Source organism: Falco cherrug, chromosome 9 (genome assembly GCF_023634085.1).
Source record: "Falco cherrug isolate bFalChe1 chromosome 9, bFalChe1.pri, whole genome shotgun sequence".
NCBI classification, from domain to species: Eukaryota; Metazoa; Chordata; class Aves; order Falconiformes; family Falconidae; genus Falco; species Falco cherrug.
The window spans coordinates 24,570,160-24,588,112 of NC_073705.1; the positions used below are offsets into that span (position 1 = coordinate 24,570,160).

The 17,953-nt window shown below is 42.7% G+C and overlaps 1 protein-coding gene across 2 annotated transcripts in view; it reads right to left on the reverse strand.

The window, feature by feature from the left end:
* The window catches only part of MXI1 (MAX interactor 1, dimerization protein), a 57,377-nt gene that overhangs the window by 15,254 nt on the left and 24,170 nt on the right, over positions 1-17,953 (reverse strand). For both annotated transcript variants that reach the window (XM_055719725.1, XM_005443887.3), the window contains exon 3: positions 14,426-14,455. In XM_055719725.1, the coding sequence (XP_055575700.1) occupies positions 14,426-14,455 (30 nt within the window). The remainder of the gene's footprint in view (positions 1-14,425; positions 14,456-17,953) is intronic.

Below are 17,953 nucleotides of genomic sequence, written 5' to 3' on the forward strand. Positions count from 1 at the left end.
GACTGGAAGAACCCAAGGTATCAGGCAACTTCCCACCAGGCATCTGGAGAGTGCCCCTGGACTGGTCTCCTGGCTACAGCAGAAAAGCTACCCATGGTCCACAGCATGTCATAGCAGTGAAGGCACAGGCAGTACCTCAAATCAGAGCCTCTCTTTCTTCATAATACTACTGAAAGAGACCCTGGACTTTCGTGCCTACTAAATACAGTCATGTTTTAAACTAGTCATGTCACTTAACCAGTGAAAAGAAGCAAGCACATGCTTCGTTAAACATTCGTCCATCAGCAAAAGAGTAAAGGACGCTACCAACTTGTTATTTGGGAAAACTTATTTCCTGTTTTCAAAATAATGAGCAGGGAATATGCCGATACCAAGAATACATTCTGATTTGGCACCATGTTACTTTTGCCATTAACATGATTTTTTAAATTATACAGATAAGCTATAGCTACTAAAACATATTTTTACTGTTCACTAAGTTAGGACAGAGTTTTCCACCCCATATATTTCTTTTCCAAAGCTATATTCCAGTTTCCTCACCTCATGGAAGAGAATCATAATTTCTAATGAAAAAATATTCTAAGTATGTGACCATCTGGAATACTTGTTTACACAAAATCTTTTATGCCAGAAGGAAAGCACGTGCTCTTCATCTAATACCTCTTCATACTGTCAGAAATATTTAAGGAGTCATCAAATATCTACTGTACCTTTCAGGTATAGAGGGCATGCATCTGGAACAGAGGAAGCAGTGCATGTAATTTCACCTTGTAAAATTATTTTAAATTTAACCTCAAACTTCCCAGGAAAAAGGACTTGTCAGCCAAGGTCGCTATCAGATGTAATTTTGGATAAAAGCACTAGGAAGGAGAACTTAAGAGATCCTAGCACTATTTTTCCTATGGGATACGGATTTTTGCACACAAAGAACAGTAATACTGTATTTCAAAGTCTAGGTGTTAGCTAACTTTAAGTGACAAACAGTTTTAACTCAAGTTAACTATACATGTTACTCAGCAGGGGAACCTGAACAGAGAAGCGTACCTCCCAGCACTGACAGCAGATGAGTCACCTGTTTTCATACATAGGGAGGTACCAGGAAAGAAACGATTTTTTGAAAGGAAGTACCACAGAATGTGAAAACACACCTTGCGTCTGCTTAACTGGTGTGATGTGCTAATACAAACTCATTGTCAATACAGTTCTCCCAAGAAGGAGCAGGGTTTATCACCTAGAAAATTAAAACAATGTAAACTTCAGCAGAAAAAAACCACCACCACCAAAACAAATTCCCTGTCTTGCCCTCCTTTATCTACCCTTGACACCTTCCTTGCATTTTCTTTCTCTTCTCCAGGCATGTGTGAAGGCCAAGAGATGTAAGACAGCTCAAACCTCAAACAAGGAAAAAGCTTGGAAACCATTTCCTTGGGCAGGAAGCAAGACAAAATGTATCCATAAGATATGAAAATTGCTGGACTTTTCTAGGCTCAACTACAAAACTCCTAGTGCTTCCAACAGGGCTCAAAAAGCCATTCTATTAAGCACAGGACATTCTACCTAGTCAACTTGTGATCAGCTGGAGATGATCATTATAACCCCTGCCTGGGTCAGCAATGCCAGGAACGGATATGACTTTAATTTCCCCAAATCAAGAACAGCTGTAGTTGAGTAAACTAGCATTTGTGGAAGGATTAGCTGCCTTACGCTAGCTCCGTATTCTCCCAGCAGGAAAAGGGTTAGGATCCCACCGGGAACAAACCAGACACTGAAAGGTTCATGGTTTGTTTTGGAAAGAAAAATAATATTTAAAAAAAAAAAAAAGTGAGAGGAGCTGGAACACCTAGTCCTCTGGTTTGGTGTTTCCATTTTTTTGGTTTCTATTGGCTGAACTATCAGGACAATATTAAGAAAATAATCACACAAGCTTACAGAAGTACCTACAGTGGCACTGCATTATAAACACAATCACACCCATCCTTCCCTGTTATTTTGTGGTGCTCATGTCACTCACAGGGCCTCACTAATTTAGGCAAGATAAATTACTGCTTCATTACCAGGCATTTTCTATACAGCATCCCATCGCAGGATCACTCCTGGTCGGTTTCAAAAGTCACTGATGTTAAAAAGAACAATAAATAAACCCCAAGAAAAACAACAACAAAAAGGATAGCTTTCACTGCAAACCATTCACCTGGGGAGAGGCTGCAGTGGGTTTGCTCATCATGAGAGACAAATGGCAAACCAGAAGCACAGTTCTCTTGACTTTCCTAGTGTTGTGCTAGCCAAGAGCTCGCAGAGTTTGCATGTGCTTTCAGGAAGGACGAAGCAGCAACCAAATGGAGCTGACATTTCAACTCACGCCACAAGCAAGAAAGGGTTATGCAGCAGGCAAGACCTTTAAGTGAGAGTCAGGAGACCTGTCTGCAGACAGCTTGCATGACCTCAGGTAAATCCCTTGAGGAACTGAAGCATGCACCGCTTATCCACAAAATGGAGCTAATCCTAATTCCTTCACAGAGTACTGCACAGCTAAATCCACTCTTGGTTTTCAGGTGCTCATGTAGCTCAGCAATGACACTGGTATGTTAAGTGCCTAAAGAGCAGGACACTTTGGGAAGCTAATTCATTCAGCTTTCTCTGCTAGTTAACAATGCCCAGAGTACAAGATGACCATATTTCTCAAAATGGATCAATAACCCCTCACTGCTCCCCCATATATGCAGCAAAACCTACCTGAGGTCTCCTTTTACCTCTGTCCCAAGAAATTCCCAAGATGGAATCTCAGCAAAGTTCAAAGGAGTTTAGTCAGAACCAAGATGAAGGCTGTATTGTTGACTTTGCAACCAGGCAGTCATAAAGCTTTTTATTTCTTTAAAACCTTCAGTTTCTGATGTCCTACTCTTAATCCCATGCATCCAAAAGATGGTGATTTTGGTGCCATTAAAAAAAAAATACACATAGTCGCTCAGACATCACATGATTTTAAAAAGCAAACATAAACACCTGTATAGGATTCTTCCCCTTCTTTCTGTTTTTTAAATACATACGTTACACTGGCTCATACACTGGTTTTACAGGGGGGATAGAAAATGCTTAACTCCAGGTGCTGGGATTTGAGAATCACAGAAAATCACAAGAATTGCAGTGGAGATTACAAAAGCTGGCAAGATTAATAATATTTTTCACTTTAAATATCAAATTTATTTAACAAATGCTCCTTAAAAAAAAAAAAAGCCTTTAAGAAACTAACGCAATTTGCTTTCCCTGGATGGCTGAGGGGAAGTACAAGGCAGCATTGTCTGCACAGACCTGAGAGCCAGCTTGGAGGGCTTATGGGAGTCCCCTACTTCTGTATAACAGCCTTCCACTCTGACTACTGCTACCCATTTACAATGTGCCCAACCCACACTATAACCCCCTTCCCACTCTGCTCTTTCCCCATCAAGTGTATTTTTCTCAGAGATCACTAAAAAAAAACCCTAAACCACAATGCAAAGAAACTCAAGAGACACTCATGACTCCAGGGGGCCTTTGCATGTTTTCCTAAAGTATACGACACCAGATGTAAGATTCCTCTTCTTCTCCCCCTTTGCAATCCCTTCACTGAAACACATCCCCATATGTGCTTTTTCCAGTGAACACCAAGCCTGTAAGCTGCTTTTCCAAGCCAAGAAATGTTTAAAAGAGGTCAGGCCACAGAGAACAGGCTCTGCGCATTTCCTAAGAGGGTCATATTACGTAGAATATCCACTGGAGATGAAGTGTTCCCATCCGGTTTCCCACTTCTTTTGGCATCAAAGTTGCTTTGGTGGGTAGGTGAAGTGGCAAACACATGCATTGGGAAAAAGAAAGATGAATTTATTTTTTTTCCCCTTATTTGCTTATCTCAGCCAGAATTTCTCAGCATACTTCTAGGGTCTAACAGACTGATTCTTGCTATGAAAGCCAATTACTATATTCGGCATTTGGGACTCTCCCCTTCACAAACACAGAGGCACTCGACTTTGGACAGCTTTTTTTTCCCTCCCCTAGAACAATGCTGACATAATTTTCTTCTTAGTTAGACATTAGGAAAAACTTCCTAGTGTTAACAACAACTAATCAGGGCAATAGGTTGCACTGCTTATCCTGCCTTGGGGCGAGGGGACAGACCAAACGAGTGCTGCAGGCCCCTCTCAGCCCCATCTTCAGCAGCTTCACAGAACTCCACATCAGTCTGGAGAGTGCAGTTTCTTGCCCACCTTTAGGGCACAGGGCCCGAGCCAGCTGCAGGGGTAGAGTGCCAAGCCTCTGGAAAGCAAGGGGGAATTTTGCCCCTCTGAGCTTCAGCCTTGGTGACAGAACAAAAGATCTGTTCCAGAGTGGCAGCTGTAGCTGCTGCATGCAGTGGAAAGGGGAATTAATGACACACATGTGGGAGCAGGTAGGCAAGGTAAAAGGGAGGATCCTAAGGCATCTGCAAGACAGTTTCCACTTGCAGAATGAGACAATCCCCTGCTGTGCGGGTTGGCAAGAAAAGGACAGGAGCAAAGCAAACAACAGGAGGGGTTTGCAGGGAAGAGTAACTGCCACCCCAAGCTGCTGAAACCAGTTACAACCCAATCACCCCAGCAAGCTTCTCTGTATGCAGTTATGCAGCTGCAAACATGGAAAAGAGCAGCCAGCTCTGAGAAGCACCAGGATCCAGTCGATGAGAAACACTGGAAACAAACACAGATCAAAGGGAAGCACCAAACTGTATACACAGCTGGGACTGTCTTCCCGTGTTAAAAAAGAGAGGGGCATGTCGATTTTAACTGCAAGCTCTTTGTGTGTGCTTGCATATAACTCTGTGCATCTGAGCAAACGTGAGCACTCACCTCACTTTGGCCCCTTGATGTTACCAAAGTGTAGCTAATGACTGGTATTTTCCAAGCTGTATGGAAGATTCCCATACAGCTGGGCAAATTCTGACTGAGCAACCCACAACTCAATCCAGCCCAGGGAACAAGGCCAAATAGGTGGGAATGAAAGACATGAGAGATCCAAAGCAACCTCTTTTCAGCTTCTGATTTCTACAATAAACTTGCTACAACAACTCCCCTTTCAGAATAACTCATTTGAAGAATTTCACTGAGTTTCCAGAAGGAGCAGAACACTTCCCATCTAAGGACTGGACTTTGCCCATGTGGAATTACAGTGAATTACCCCAAGTGTTCAACAGGTTGTGCCTTTAAGTAGCATTGGAAACTCCCTCCTGAGAGGACAACTGGAGGACACATCACTCAGCACTTTCAGGGAGAGCCAGAGCGATCCCTCCTGCACAATCCAGCTCTGAGTGGAAAGAGAAGAGGAACACACTGCAGTAGCAGATGGAAATGCTGGTTGTGGCCTGTTCTCGGGTCCTGAGACACTCTCGGCTGACCAGGCTCTTCTTCAAGGCTAGGGACAGCAGCAGTGAGCTCCTCAGGACTGATCTCACCTCTGAACCCTCCTCTTCTGTTCCTTTTCTCTCTTGGGCTGCTCACAGGGAGATCTACTCATACACAAATAAGCAGCAAAATTGAGTCTGGCATCAACTTTCCTTTTCCTTTCCACATATGCCCTCTGATGGGTGTGTGGCTTTGCCAGCCTTTGCCCTTTCTCTACAAACAAATACACTCACTCGCATGAAGAGCGGTGTCTATCAAATGTCCTCCTTTTGTTGTTCACTGTCCTGGACAGTAAGTCGTCTGGTACAGGAACCCTTGGCACCGCTCTCCAAATGCCTAGGCATAACTACAGCACAGGGAGGAGCAACAACGGCCCAAGTGAAAGAGCAAGTAGCAAGTATTCATCTGAGAGTTACTAGGAGCTGTGCTTCTAAATCATTCAAATGCTTTTGGATATTCCACTCTAGCTCAGCAACCAGTCAACTTGAGACAGCAGCCTGCACTTGACTTTATAAGCATGACTAAGTTTTGTGCAGCTGTTTACTACCTACCACGATAAAGACCACACCCTTATCATACAAACTGTTATCAGCCTGGACCATGCGTGAATCCACTGATGCCATTAAAAGTCTATTTCTATGAAAGTAACGCAGCATTTCAAGCTCATGTCCTGTTTTCACTGGAGGTTTCAAGTGCGTAAGCATTTTTGCATTAGTTTGTTATGCCTTCTTTTTTCCGTCAGCCCTTTCTGGGCAGAAACCCTTGCACAGGCGGTTACAAGATCACTGTGTAACTGCTACATCCCCTTTCCTGCCCCACCTTCTGTGGGCTGAACATGCTCATTTGCCATGCATGGCAATCCCTTCTTCATCGTGAGCCTTAAGGTACTCTACTTAGTAAACTCCTGGGCAAAAATTCAGAGCAAAAAGCATCCATCCTTTGCAAAAGCTTTTCATTTTTCCCCTAAATAAGTCATGTTTCTTTATGAATGCACTCTCAAAGATAAATAATTAACAGGCAAGAGGGACAGAAAATCTTATTACAGAGCTAATGGAAAGTGATGCTCAGGCAGCAGTGTACACATACCTTCAAAAGACAGCCCTTATTTTTTTTTAATGGAACATCGGGCAGAAGACCTGACTCATCCCATTGCTCTGGGATCCAGGGATTCATCTGCATTCCTCCAGACTTGAACAAATTCAAAACCTTTATAGGAGATTCAACCTGCCTCTGATAGACACAAGTGCCACTTCTGAAAAAAGGGGATACTCCAGTTTTGCAGAGGCACTGTAAGGATTTACCAAAGAGCAAACACCAAGAGTGCTAGGTAGAAATTATCTGTATTTCTACACAAATTCAAACTCCTAAGGCACACAGAAAGGGAAGCAGGTATATGATACCATCTACTGCTATGTTCTGCCATGGCCCTGACTTAGCCCTGTCCACGTTACCTGGTTTCACGGGTGGAGAATTCCTGCCCCTTGGTTGCACATTGCCCATTTAATTGTTTTATGGTTATCACATGCACTGCTTGGGAGGAAGCCTGCCTGGTCTGTTTGCCCACAGCTTTGCAAACTGCTTGGGGTGATCAGCACCATTTGCAGTCAGGGAACAACCACAGCAACTGTGAGATGAAGCCCTTTGCTTTCATTTTCCAGACAAGGCTATGAATGCCTGCATTACCCACCACAGCACCCAAAACAAGGGGCTAGGCCACACTGCCTAGCCCCACCAGCCACCCACAGCAGCAAAGGTACCTTCACTTTGTGCCCTTTTTCTCTTCTCCAATGGGAAAAGGTACAACAGTGCCAAGACAGTGTCATGCAGCACAGCCTGGCCCTGGGCAACACTGACAGGGAGGATGTCAAAGGGGACACAAGGAGTAAGCATCAAGTTCTGAAGGAATCCCAGGTGGGACAGGGAAAAACTTTTGTGATGGAGAGAAAAAGCAAGCAACTGGCTGGAGATGTGGATCAATGAAGCAAAGGAGTGGGTCAACGCAAACTTGTTTCCGCATGCCTATTAGTCCAGGCACTGGATCCATGTATGTTTCTGCTCCACAGCTGTTAAATAGGGGTGTTTCACTCTTCCCATTCTCCCTCCTTGGCATATCATAAGGTTCCAGGTTCTCAAAGTTGTGATACTCTAGTAAAAATGGGCCACATACAGAAAGGAGAAGGAGGAAGTTTCTTGCCTGTATTTCCTATCCTACGCTGTATTTCCTCTGGTTATCACAGGTCTGCATGGGCTATGTTGCTATAGCACCCCCAATGCATGCGCCAGATCTAGATCAGCACATATAACTCCAGCTTCTGCCCCAAGAGTAAAAAGTCTTGAAACTTGTAGTTAACAGGTAATCTGTCTCAAAAATTATATTCCCATTACCTCATCTTCTCTAAGACAGAAACTCCCCAAGTGGCTTTCAGCTAGTAATGCTTTCAGGCCCATGAGCAACGTTAAATCACTTGATCAAGAAAAGTTATTGCATTAGAATTTCTGGCTCTCGGCACTTCAAACAGCACCCCAGGAAAGGGGGGGGGGGGGGAAAGGGCCAAACCCCTCACCCCCCGCAAAGTCTCCAGAAATGAATTTGGGAGAGATATGACAAGGGCAGAGCCCTGACATGACTGAAAACTGAGCCAGGAATGCTGAATGCTTGACTTCCTACTTGGGGCCAGATTCTTCCCTCGTCCAAGCTCACTGATTACAGAGGGAATTTATCCATTCTTTTATTTTTTTTCAGGACAGCCATAAATATACAGAACCTGAGAGGGTTGAGCCTCAAAGTAAACTGCAGTAACACACCTAAGTAGAAATCTGAGGATGCAAGGAAGAGATTCAAGAACCAAAGCTGGCAACTGATGCACTCCAAATCAGATACCATCTAAGTACATAGGACTGCTTTCATTACACATCCACAGCAGCTACCAGACCCCCTCCTGGCTCCCTGAAAGCAGTAAATAACCAGTAACACACCATTTGATACCTCTTCTATTCATAGCTCTGGAAATCTTAAGTACAGGATGCTGAATAAAGGAACTCAGCCAGTAAGTGGGGAGGCCTGACTGCAGAGTGTTTCTTTCCAAGATGGGGGTTTCCTCTAAAGTTTTCCTTCTGGGAGGCAAGACGATGAAAGGATTCTTAGCATCAGATCATTATGTCAGGGCCTGCACTGACAGTTTTCTACACTATGGGAGAAAAACACATCAGACAGCGTCCCTAAAACACATCTTAAGTTGAGAAGGGCTTTGTGATAAGTATCTGTTTCTGAAAACTGCCTTATAACAGTGATTTTATTGTGCAACATTGTTGAGACAAAAACATTTTGCTTTGTGACAGTTTATCCAAAACAGTAGTATTGTTCTTTTTCTTCTTCTTTCTCCAACTGCTATTGGATTCATAAGGGAGGTGCAGAGATCTGGGAGCAGAAAAGAAGGCAGGCAGGCATTCATTCTTCACTGTATCAGTTTGAATAAAAAACCAACTATCATATTGAAACTATCAATTCCAATACAAGCAGTACTAAAGAACTCCCAACAAAGTGAGGATCATTTTGTTTCCTTTGAATTTTGGCATGGAGACTAACTGTCCCTTTTCAGCAGCTTTACTCAGAGTTCAAAATGTTCTGCTGCCCAGCCAACGTGAAACAAAGCCTTTGTAGACTTTCAGTTGTAAGTGAATCGAAACGCTACTTCTGCACGAGGAGGCACTTCGCATGAACAAGTGTGGTGGTGTCAGCCAGAGACCAATCCCAGTTTTATGGCATCTGACTGGCAAGTTCCCAGAGCAATGCAAAGAAATAAGTGCAATATAGCAAAAGGCAGACTTACACTAAATGACAATGACTGAGCCTGAACATATCCGGAAAGAACACCTCTCCGAGAGCTTTACTGCACAAACTACAGGCTTTACTCTCTCCACGTTAAGCAAAAACAGGCACAGCAGCATAGTAAGTTATCCAGATCTAAACCAGAGGAACATGCTTCAGCCCTGCTGAAAATCGTTAGACCCAGCAGAAAATGGAGACATCTGTCATACAAGCAACAGTTGAAGACAGCTAGCTACCTCCAGCTCTTTTTCTGTACTGGCCATGGAGACAAGGAGTGTTTAGCTACAATTCCCACAAGGAGCAAGTTGGATCAGTGCATGCTCTGACCTTTGGATGTGTCAAAGAAAGATACATGGACACTGACTGCTGCAGGGAACATCACAGGTTCCAAGTTTTATTAATGAGGAAAACAATATGTACTGTCAATGTTTGCTACATGAAGTTAACATGAAAACAAAGCCTACTCCAAAGACCAAATGAAATTTACTGGAATAGTTTCTTGTTCCAGCTCTCCTGATGAATAGCACTGAACTCAACACCACATTGATTAGTTGGTTCAAGACAAACACTGACCAGATTGCCTTGGCAAGTACACATAGCGCTACAAAAAGCACAATCATCCAGATCTATTCAGAGTAGCAAGGATTCACTACACCTTCATTTCCCTTCCCGCTACCTTTCTCAGCCTAGACAGCATGTCTGCACTATTTAAATGCCCTTTGTTAACTGCTTTCCCCTCCCTCTTCTCTTGCATTTTGCAAAAGAAAGTTCTGTTCTAAAGAAACAGAACCAAACTGTACAATTGCTGCAGAGCCTCAAAAGGCCCCATGTTTTAGTGCAAGCTGACCCAGGTCATGGTTTTCTCCTAAATGTTCAGTAGAGTTTTTCCTTTATCTCACCTGCTACCTCAAATATGCAACCTAGCATAACAGCTCTTCGTGAGAAACTGTTTTGGAGAAACACTATTGCAATAAAGTCATGTTAAAGAGAGAATGGGTGGGGAATCACAGGAGATAGACGGGGATTCCTGGTAACAGTCAGAAAGGCTGAAAAACACAGTACTTGACCATTGCTATCTGTTCTTCATTTTGCTTCTGATCATCTCAAAAGTTATCAGAGAAAAAGGATCTTACACCACTCTGTGCTTTTACACTAAACACAACTCTTTAGCAACTTGGTTTAGAAGGAGTTTTGTATCCTTTAGATTTCGTCCATTTTCATTTCAATTTTTTTTTTTTGCAGAGCCACAAATTCTGTGAGATCTTCAGATCTTCAGAAAATTCTAATTTCAGTGATCCTCCCACGGTCTCTTTCCCTCCTTGAGTCTATCTATTCTTTGAACTAAATTATTGTTACCATAAGAAAAATCTGCCCTAATAACTCATTCTTTACCCATTTATTCAGCTTTGTCTTCCTTCTGCTGTATTACAATGCAATCATCACCAAAACCAAATGGATCAATCTAGGATATACAGAAAACCATATATTTTTTAACCTCATCAACAGCTTTACAAACATCTATCGTGTTCTATCAGGAGATACAACTTTTCTGACAGACACCACCACCATATTGGCCTAACAGAACTGCCACTTCACAGAGCAGCAGGAAAGTTATCTCAGTGCTGTGTACCTTCTCTTAATACCACACTGACGACATCCTTCCAAAACTGGTATGTGTCCAAAACGTTCACAGACAACAGTTAATTCTGATATCCGTATATCACACATCTCTTAACTTCAGCCTGAATTTTATTTATTATCCTTTTTTGAGGAAAATATTACGCTAGCAAAGTTCATCTTTCAGCCACTTTTCAGTCACTTTATCATGTTTTCTTTTAAAAAATGATGGGGTGTTGCTTAAGTTTTTTGGTAGGTGTGTTAAAAGACTAAAAAGTTCTGGTTTAGTTACACCTTGCAGCAGATGAGAAGCAGAATACTGGTTTCTTGTTTAAATGCAAGCTATGACTCATTCTGGGCAGAGATAAACTGAAACACATACCCATTAAATAAAAAACACAAACAATTTTCCAACATGAGGATTAGTGACAGATAATAACTATAAATTAACTTTAATCTTTTATAAATCAAACAAAGCCCCTTATATAAATGTCACTGCAATCTTTTCAGATTAAAAAACCCCAAACAAATCAAAGCAGAAAGTCACTTAAATATTACAGCTAATATTTGGTACCAAATCAAACTGCTCCTTAGCAGAACCACTGGAGTGTTCATGAAATATTTCAAGACTAAATAAAGGAGTGGAGCTTAAAACATTGTTTTAATTTTTTTCAATGTATTTTTAGTTACTTTTTTACATCAAAGGGGTACAAGATTCTTAATCTTGATACTTTGAAACATCATCAGCTCCGCAATATTTAGTTCAAGTTAAATTGCATATTCAAAAAGGAGGAGAAGAACATTTTGGTTTTCAAGTATTCTCTTGCTACTGCTTGAAAGAAACTGTGTAATTGTTGAATGGGTTAAAACAAAATTTAACTGAACATAAGGCGGCTGCTGTTCACAGACGAGAACGGAAAACCCAGAGTCAGAGACCTAATAGTGGACAATTTTGAAAATTATACTGTATGTCAATAATGGAGATAACAGTGAGATGCAAAAGGAATAATCTCAAATAATAGGGAAAATGAGCACCTGCCAGCCACAAAGCTATTAGTATCACGGCTTTTATCTTTGCAACAGTTAAGTCTGGAGACACTGACAACCTTAACGACACAGCAAATAAAACATGGTGAAAATCTAACTGGGAAGCAATCCCCTTCACTCAGAAAACACTGCTGTGGAGTTTGAAAATAAATGCTTCTGGTATGAAACTCACTGTCCAAATCGTCGGTAACAAACACTGCAAACCTAGCATAGTCACTACAGGGTCTAGCTGGGTCTGCAGATGTGCATAGCTGATCAGGCCATAGTACCTGCATTAAGACACAAACAATCCCAAACCAGAAGCAGCAGGCTCCCTATCAAAGATCCCAGATAAAGCATTTTTTTCTGTACAGACCACCCAATGTCATCCAGTGTGTGCCCTTCCCAGAAGGATGAAAACCAAGGGCTTGTAAAACCATGTCTGAGACTCAGACCTGGAATACAGTGCCTCAGAATGGGAAGCCCTGGAGGAAAGACCTTGCTGAGAAGGCTGATGGTTAGGAGTCTCCAATCTGGAGCAGGTAGGGACTAGGGAGAATAAATGAGATGGAAGGAGAGGATGAGTGAGCTATCACATCAACTGGGAATGCAAAGACAAATTCTGTAGCAAGCAAACGGCTTGTCAACATTCAGAAGAAGGTGGCGTAAGGGGAAGCACAGGTAGCAATGCTCCTCTCACTAGTAATGTGTACATATCTCAAAGGGCTAGTCAATCCTCACGATATCCCCACCCAAGGTAGCATTACTGCCCTCAGTTAAAGACAGGGAATCAGGGCAGAAGCTTCCTCGACTCACACAAATAGCCAGTATCAGGCATATCCTAAACCCATCAATACTTGCCAGTCCTTAGCTGGACAATAAGTATGTAACGCTAGCTGCTGAGATCTCACCCACAGAGAGTTTGAAACTTTACTGCCTGCTCCACAAGCCTGAGGGTAGAAAAAGATGGTCACATATCCATGCAAACCTGGCCAACGTGAGAAGACCAGTTGGTACAGGGAAAGATGGAGACAGCTCTGCTTTAAGGCTGTACTGAGGGCAAGCAGTGTTTGCAGTAACAATTAGATATGCAAACAAGCACATTGAAAATTAGTGATGGTTTACTGTTGTCATGGAGAAAAAAGCACCATCCGTTCTGGATCAGTCCCAAGCACTGCATTTTCTTTCCCTCATTAGTAAATAAAACTGTAGAGCGCACTGGAAAACCCAGGAGCCAAAACTTTTCAACACAGCTCAACCTGGGACTGGAAAGGTTGAGACTCAGGGAGCAACATAACCCAAATAAAAAAAATGTCCCTGCATCACCCCAGAAAGACACAACCATGACAACTCTGTAGATCCTCAAAGCTACCAGGAGGTAAAAGCACAGCCTCGAAGAAAACACCCACACCATGCAAAGGCAAAGCTGCTTCCCAGCACTGCTGCTGCCAGGGGGAGGCAGGTATGGGGGAAACTTGGGGGCAACGTGATGCATGAGGTACTCTGCTCTGATTCCCTTGAAGCTACATGGGAAGATCTTGCCTGAATGGTAATACACACTTGGCTTGAAGCCTCCTTGTATCTTTGGCCATCCTTGTAGTCCTTCCTTGTTAAATGATGGCTGCTAAGAGGAGGTGATCAAACTATTTGATTTGAAAACTCAGTTTTCCCATCCTGGGGGTTTCTTCATAGGAGTAGCTGGCCAGAGCACTGCCTTTGTTCCATCAGCTACAAAATACACAGACACCACCAACCCCAGCCCCCCTAAAATCCCACAGAAGAGCCAAGATAAGGTTGTGTCAGGGTTTTCATTATAAACTTAACTACAGCATCCTGAATGGAAGGTGATAATCTGATCTGTGTGTGAACTAGCTCCCCTGTCTCAATGGTATTTATCTTACTTTAACTCCTGTTACAAAAGGGTTGAGTCATATAGAAGAGCTAGCCAAGCAACAAAACTGCAAGGCTTGCTAAAACTTCAGATTCAAGGATAAACAGGCACAATCCTAAAACAGGTTAGAAGACAGTCTCCACAGGAGCGCTGCTAGCCAGACCTCTGAGCCTCTAGACAATGGCATTTTCTTCTGTGCTGCAGACTATCAGAGCCCAGCAGCGGGGTGGGAGGGAGAGGGTGTACAGCACAGGGCTCTGCCCTTTGGATCATGGTAACACGTATTACCCAGGGCCCAAGAAACCTGATCCCGTAGCAACCTCATGTATGGAAAGTGCCCCAATCAGATTTCACTGTGTCAGGAGAAGAACAGTATTTACTCCGCATACAGATTAGTCCAAAACTGGGTCACTTCTTGCCTTTTCAGAGAGAGAAAAAAACCCAACCAAAAACAAAGCTTCTTTTCCAGATCTTTTTGTGTCTTCCCCCCCCCCCCCCCCCCGCCCCCCCCCGAACTTATAGAACTACGTGATGCAGTGTGGTCTTTCACAGCTCTCTAAGCTGATCAAACGGCACCTGCATGTGTAAGGTTAAAGCACATTACACTCACTAGGCTTGCATTTCTTAGAATTCAGCTCATTAGCTACTTACCGGTTCTTTTCTAGTTCATTGTGCGTAGACCTGGAAGATAAACAAAAATTTGGATTAGCCACCTTTGACCTTTCAGCACCAAAGTTCAATTGCTGCAAGCTGTACACAGCTCCAGCTGTGTATCACAGCATAAAGACGACCAACAACATACATTAAACTCTATAGCTATAACTTCAGCCTCCCTGCTGAATAGCAATTCCTCCCCTCCGTTATTTACCTGCTATGTGCAAAGCTGGTACGCTTACTAGTGCTACAGAAAAAGTTTCCTAGAAACTTCAACACACAAAAAATCCCGAGGAGAGGCAATGACTACAAGAGACCAGAGTCAGCCATTTCCAGACTACTTCTGGCCCTGCTACCAACCCATTACAGGACTGCAGTTAGGTTTCTTTGTGCTTTGGTTTCTCCGTTCACCCTGTAAAAATATTGGTATCATCTGCTAACACAGGAGCTCATGGAGTATTAATTTATGCACCTCAAATCCACAGGAACCTTCCAGAAGAACTGGCTCTGTAAGGACAACCCCTGAAGCCTTTCAGCGGTCATGTGCTAGATTTAACAGACTTAGTAGAACCAGATATGCCTAGCACTTGGGCACAAAACAGGATGGCCAGTACTGCCATGTTTGCAAACATTGGTGGCACTTCCAGGATGCCAGAAAACCCTCAGGGACTGAAACAGCATCACCACAGCACCAGCTTGCAGCAAAGCAAGTGACCCATAAAGTGGCACTGTGACCACTTGACAAAGGATGGAGCTTTGTCTTTATACCTGCCCACCACACCGAGCACACTGCCAGCACTCCCTCATTCAGAGCTCGCAGCTTGAAAATGAGACTAACTAGAAACAAAAGGGAAACAGGCAAGTTCATTCTCCTTGCCTCTGTGATGACAGCACAAGTGGCAAAAAAAGCTTAAATCCTTTCAGAATTTCTAGTCTAACGATGTTATTAGTAACCCAGGTAAGGTTGTTGAGGATTATTTAAAAAGGATAGCTATTTATCCAACATTTCTCTTTAACAGAAGGTCACCTTAAAATAAGAGTAAAAGGAGCCCAAGAGCTTAATAAAAAGGATCTATTTTCTGTAATTTGGCATCACATTTCTTCCGGAGCTCTGAGAAGATTATCCTCTATCCCCCATCTGGAGAATCCCACAGAGAATTCTACAATTAGGGAACTGAATGGAGGATGTGCTCCAAGGGAAACCCTGTCATAATTAAACGCTTCTCCAAAAAAAGGGAGGAGGAGCGCTTAACAGGTGTTAGAACCTCATTGAAGATGACGAATAAACCACAGATGTCTGCAAAAAACAAGGTAAATGAGTCTTAGCTAGCCATGGCTGAGAGCTGTGGGTGGCCAGAGGAAAAACAAAATGTTACCGTACGTCTGTGCAAGGTACCCTGTGCAGGAGGATATGGGATACTCTACAGCCAAAGCACACTATGGCCAAACTCCTAAAGCTGAGCAAACTCCCAAAGTAAATCCTTCCCTCCTGATAAGCGAGGATGTCTTAATTCTGGTTCCCAGGAATCAGACACATGAACATAACATGTAGTCCAGAAAAATCTCCAAATCAAACCCACGTTCCCCATGGAGTCTAAATCAACAAAATCCATTTGTCCAGGCAACCTGGATGCAAATTAACCCAACAGGGCTGAGCTGAGGCCCTTTAAAGCTACTGCCCGTATGTTCTTTGGAACATACTTATTGTTCTTATTTACTGTATGTTTCTGCAGGAGACTTTGCACTCTTCTTGGCTATGACATTAGCAGTTATAAAGCCAGACATATGCAATGGCTTGAATTGCTGTATTATATCGAGCCAATTATAAAGGCCAGCAATGAAAGAACAAAGTTTGGCCCACTGCTGTGCACAAAATTAAAACAGCAGGTTCTCCCTACTCCTCTCACACAGGAGACTCTTTATTACCTATCTGCCTTCTGATGAACAAGACAACTGAGAGGGGTCACAGGCTTTTCACCAAGTCAGGAAATTTACGCTGTGACTTTTAACTATATCTGTGGGAAGGAAAAAAACAAACCCCAATGCTGCTGCCCCCCCTCCCCCCCCGAAGCTGAAGGCAAAGGAAAGAATCTCAGAAATGCTGAATGAATCCTGTGGGGATGTTATTTCTCTTACCTACCACCTATGCTTTTCTTAATCTTACTGGGGATATTTGGAAAAGTTTTTATTTTTGCTTTCATCTAAATATAGGAACAAAACCTGAGCACCACTACCACCATTCACAAACTCATTTTCTGTGCCAGTTTCCCTTTGCTTGGACAACAGATACAGAAAAAATCCCCTCCCTCTTCTGTTCATAATTCATTTCATTTTCTGTAGCTCCTGATCTAGAGATTAATTTTCTCCCCTTGTCTTTGTGTTGCACACGTTACTAAGATTTATTTGGAGTTAAACAAGGACAATGCTGTCAGTGAAGTGGAAAAAAGTACAGGAACCTCTATTGATACTACATTCAGGAAAAAAAATACAATCTTTTAAACAGGTACAGAAACAAATGTAACTGGACCTCTTTAACTGAGCTGGTCTTATCATCAAGTGAAAACCTAGAGAGAATCACCAGACTGAAATCAAAGCTCCATCCTTGTACGCCATCACCAGCTTTTTATGGGTACAGGATGAACACCACAGCTGTAACTATTGCAGCAGTAAGGGAACATTTCAGGGTTACTTGTAATACTCTGCTTTTACAACAGTAAGGATCGGTGCATTCAGTGTGATGTTGCTTTGCTGCTGTTGATAGTCACAGCCTGTGTCGACCAGTGAAATCAGGACGCTACTGCTGAGCACGGACCACAAACCAGAGGAACTCACATCCCCACTGTCAGGCAGACAGGGCAAGCAGGACCTTGTCCCCGTCTGTAAAGCTGAAATGACAGCCACACAGGTATAGACATGTTCAGAAAAGAAAACAAAAACCCAAGCACTGCTCAAAACCTCAGCTTCAATTTAAAAGGAGCTCAAGCACAAGCCATCTGCAGGGTTCTCATTTAAAAAATAAGGTTTCTATAGCAGTCAGTTCTTTAACAATAAATGTAACACACCCAAACTGATAACTACTCCTAAAATCTGGGTTTTTAGATTTTAGGAGGAGGAGCCTGCTGACTACATTTTGAGAACAGCTTGGGAAAAGATCAAGAAATTTTTAGAAGCTTAACATAAAAGAGCCAAGCAAACAACAAAAACAGCAGAGCAGTCCCCATCAAGATTTTAAACAACAAAAAACTGAAAAAGAAGAAACTGAAGTTTATCACTCTTTACCCCAGATACCTGAAACTGCATACAAAATAGGAAGGAACAGGGAAGTAGCAATTGTCAGTCGCTTTAAGGTCAGATGCAACAACCTTTTTGTGCCAGTTACTGTTTTTCTCCCTGCAACCTTGCCATCCAACACTGTAACAAGATGTTGCTGAAGCATTAAGCTACACCAAATTCCCCCAGAGACTGAGACATTGTAACTAATTTGTCACTTCATCCCATTTATTTAAATAAAATCTCTCCTACCAT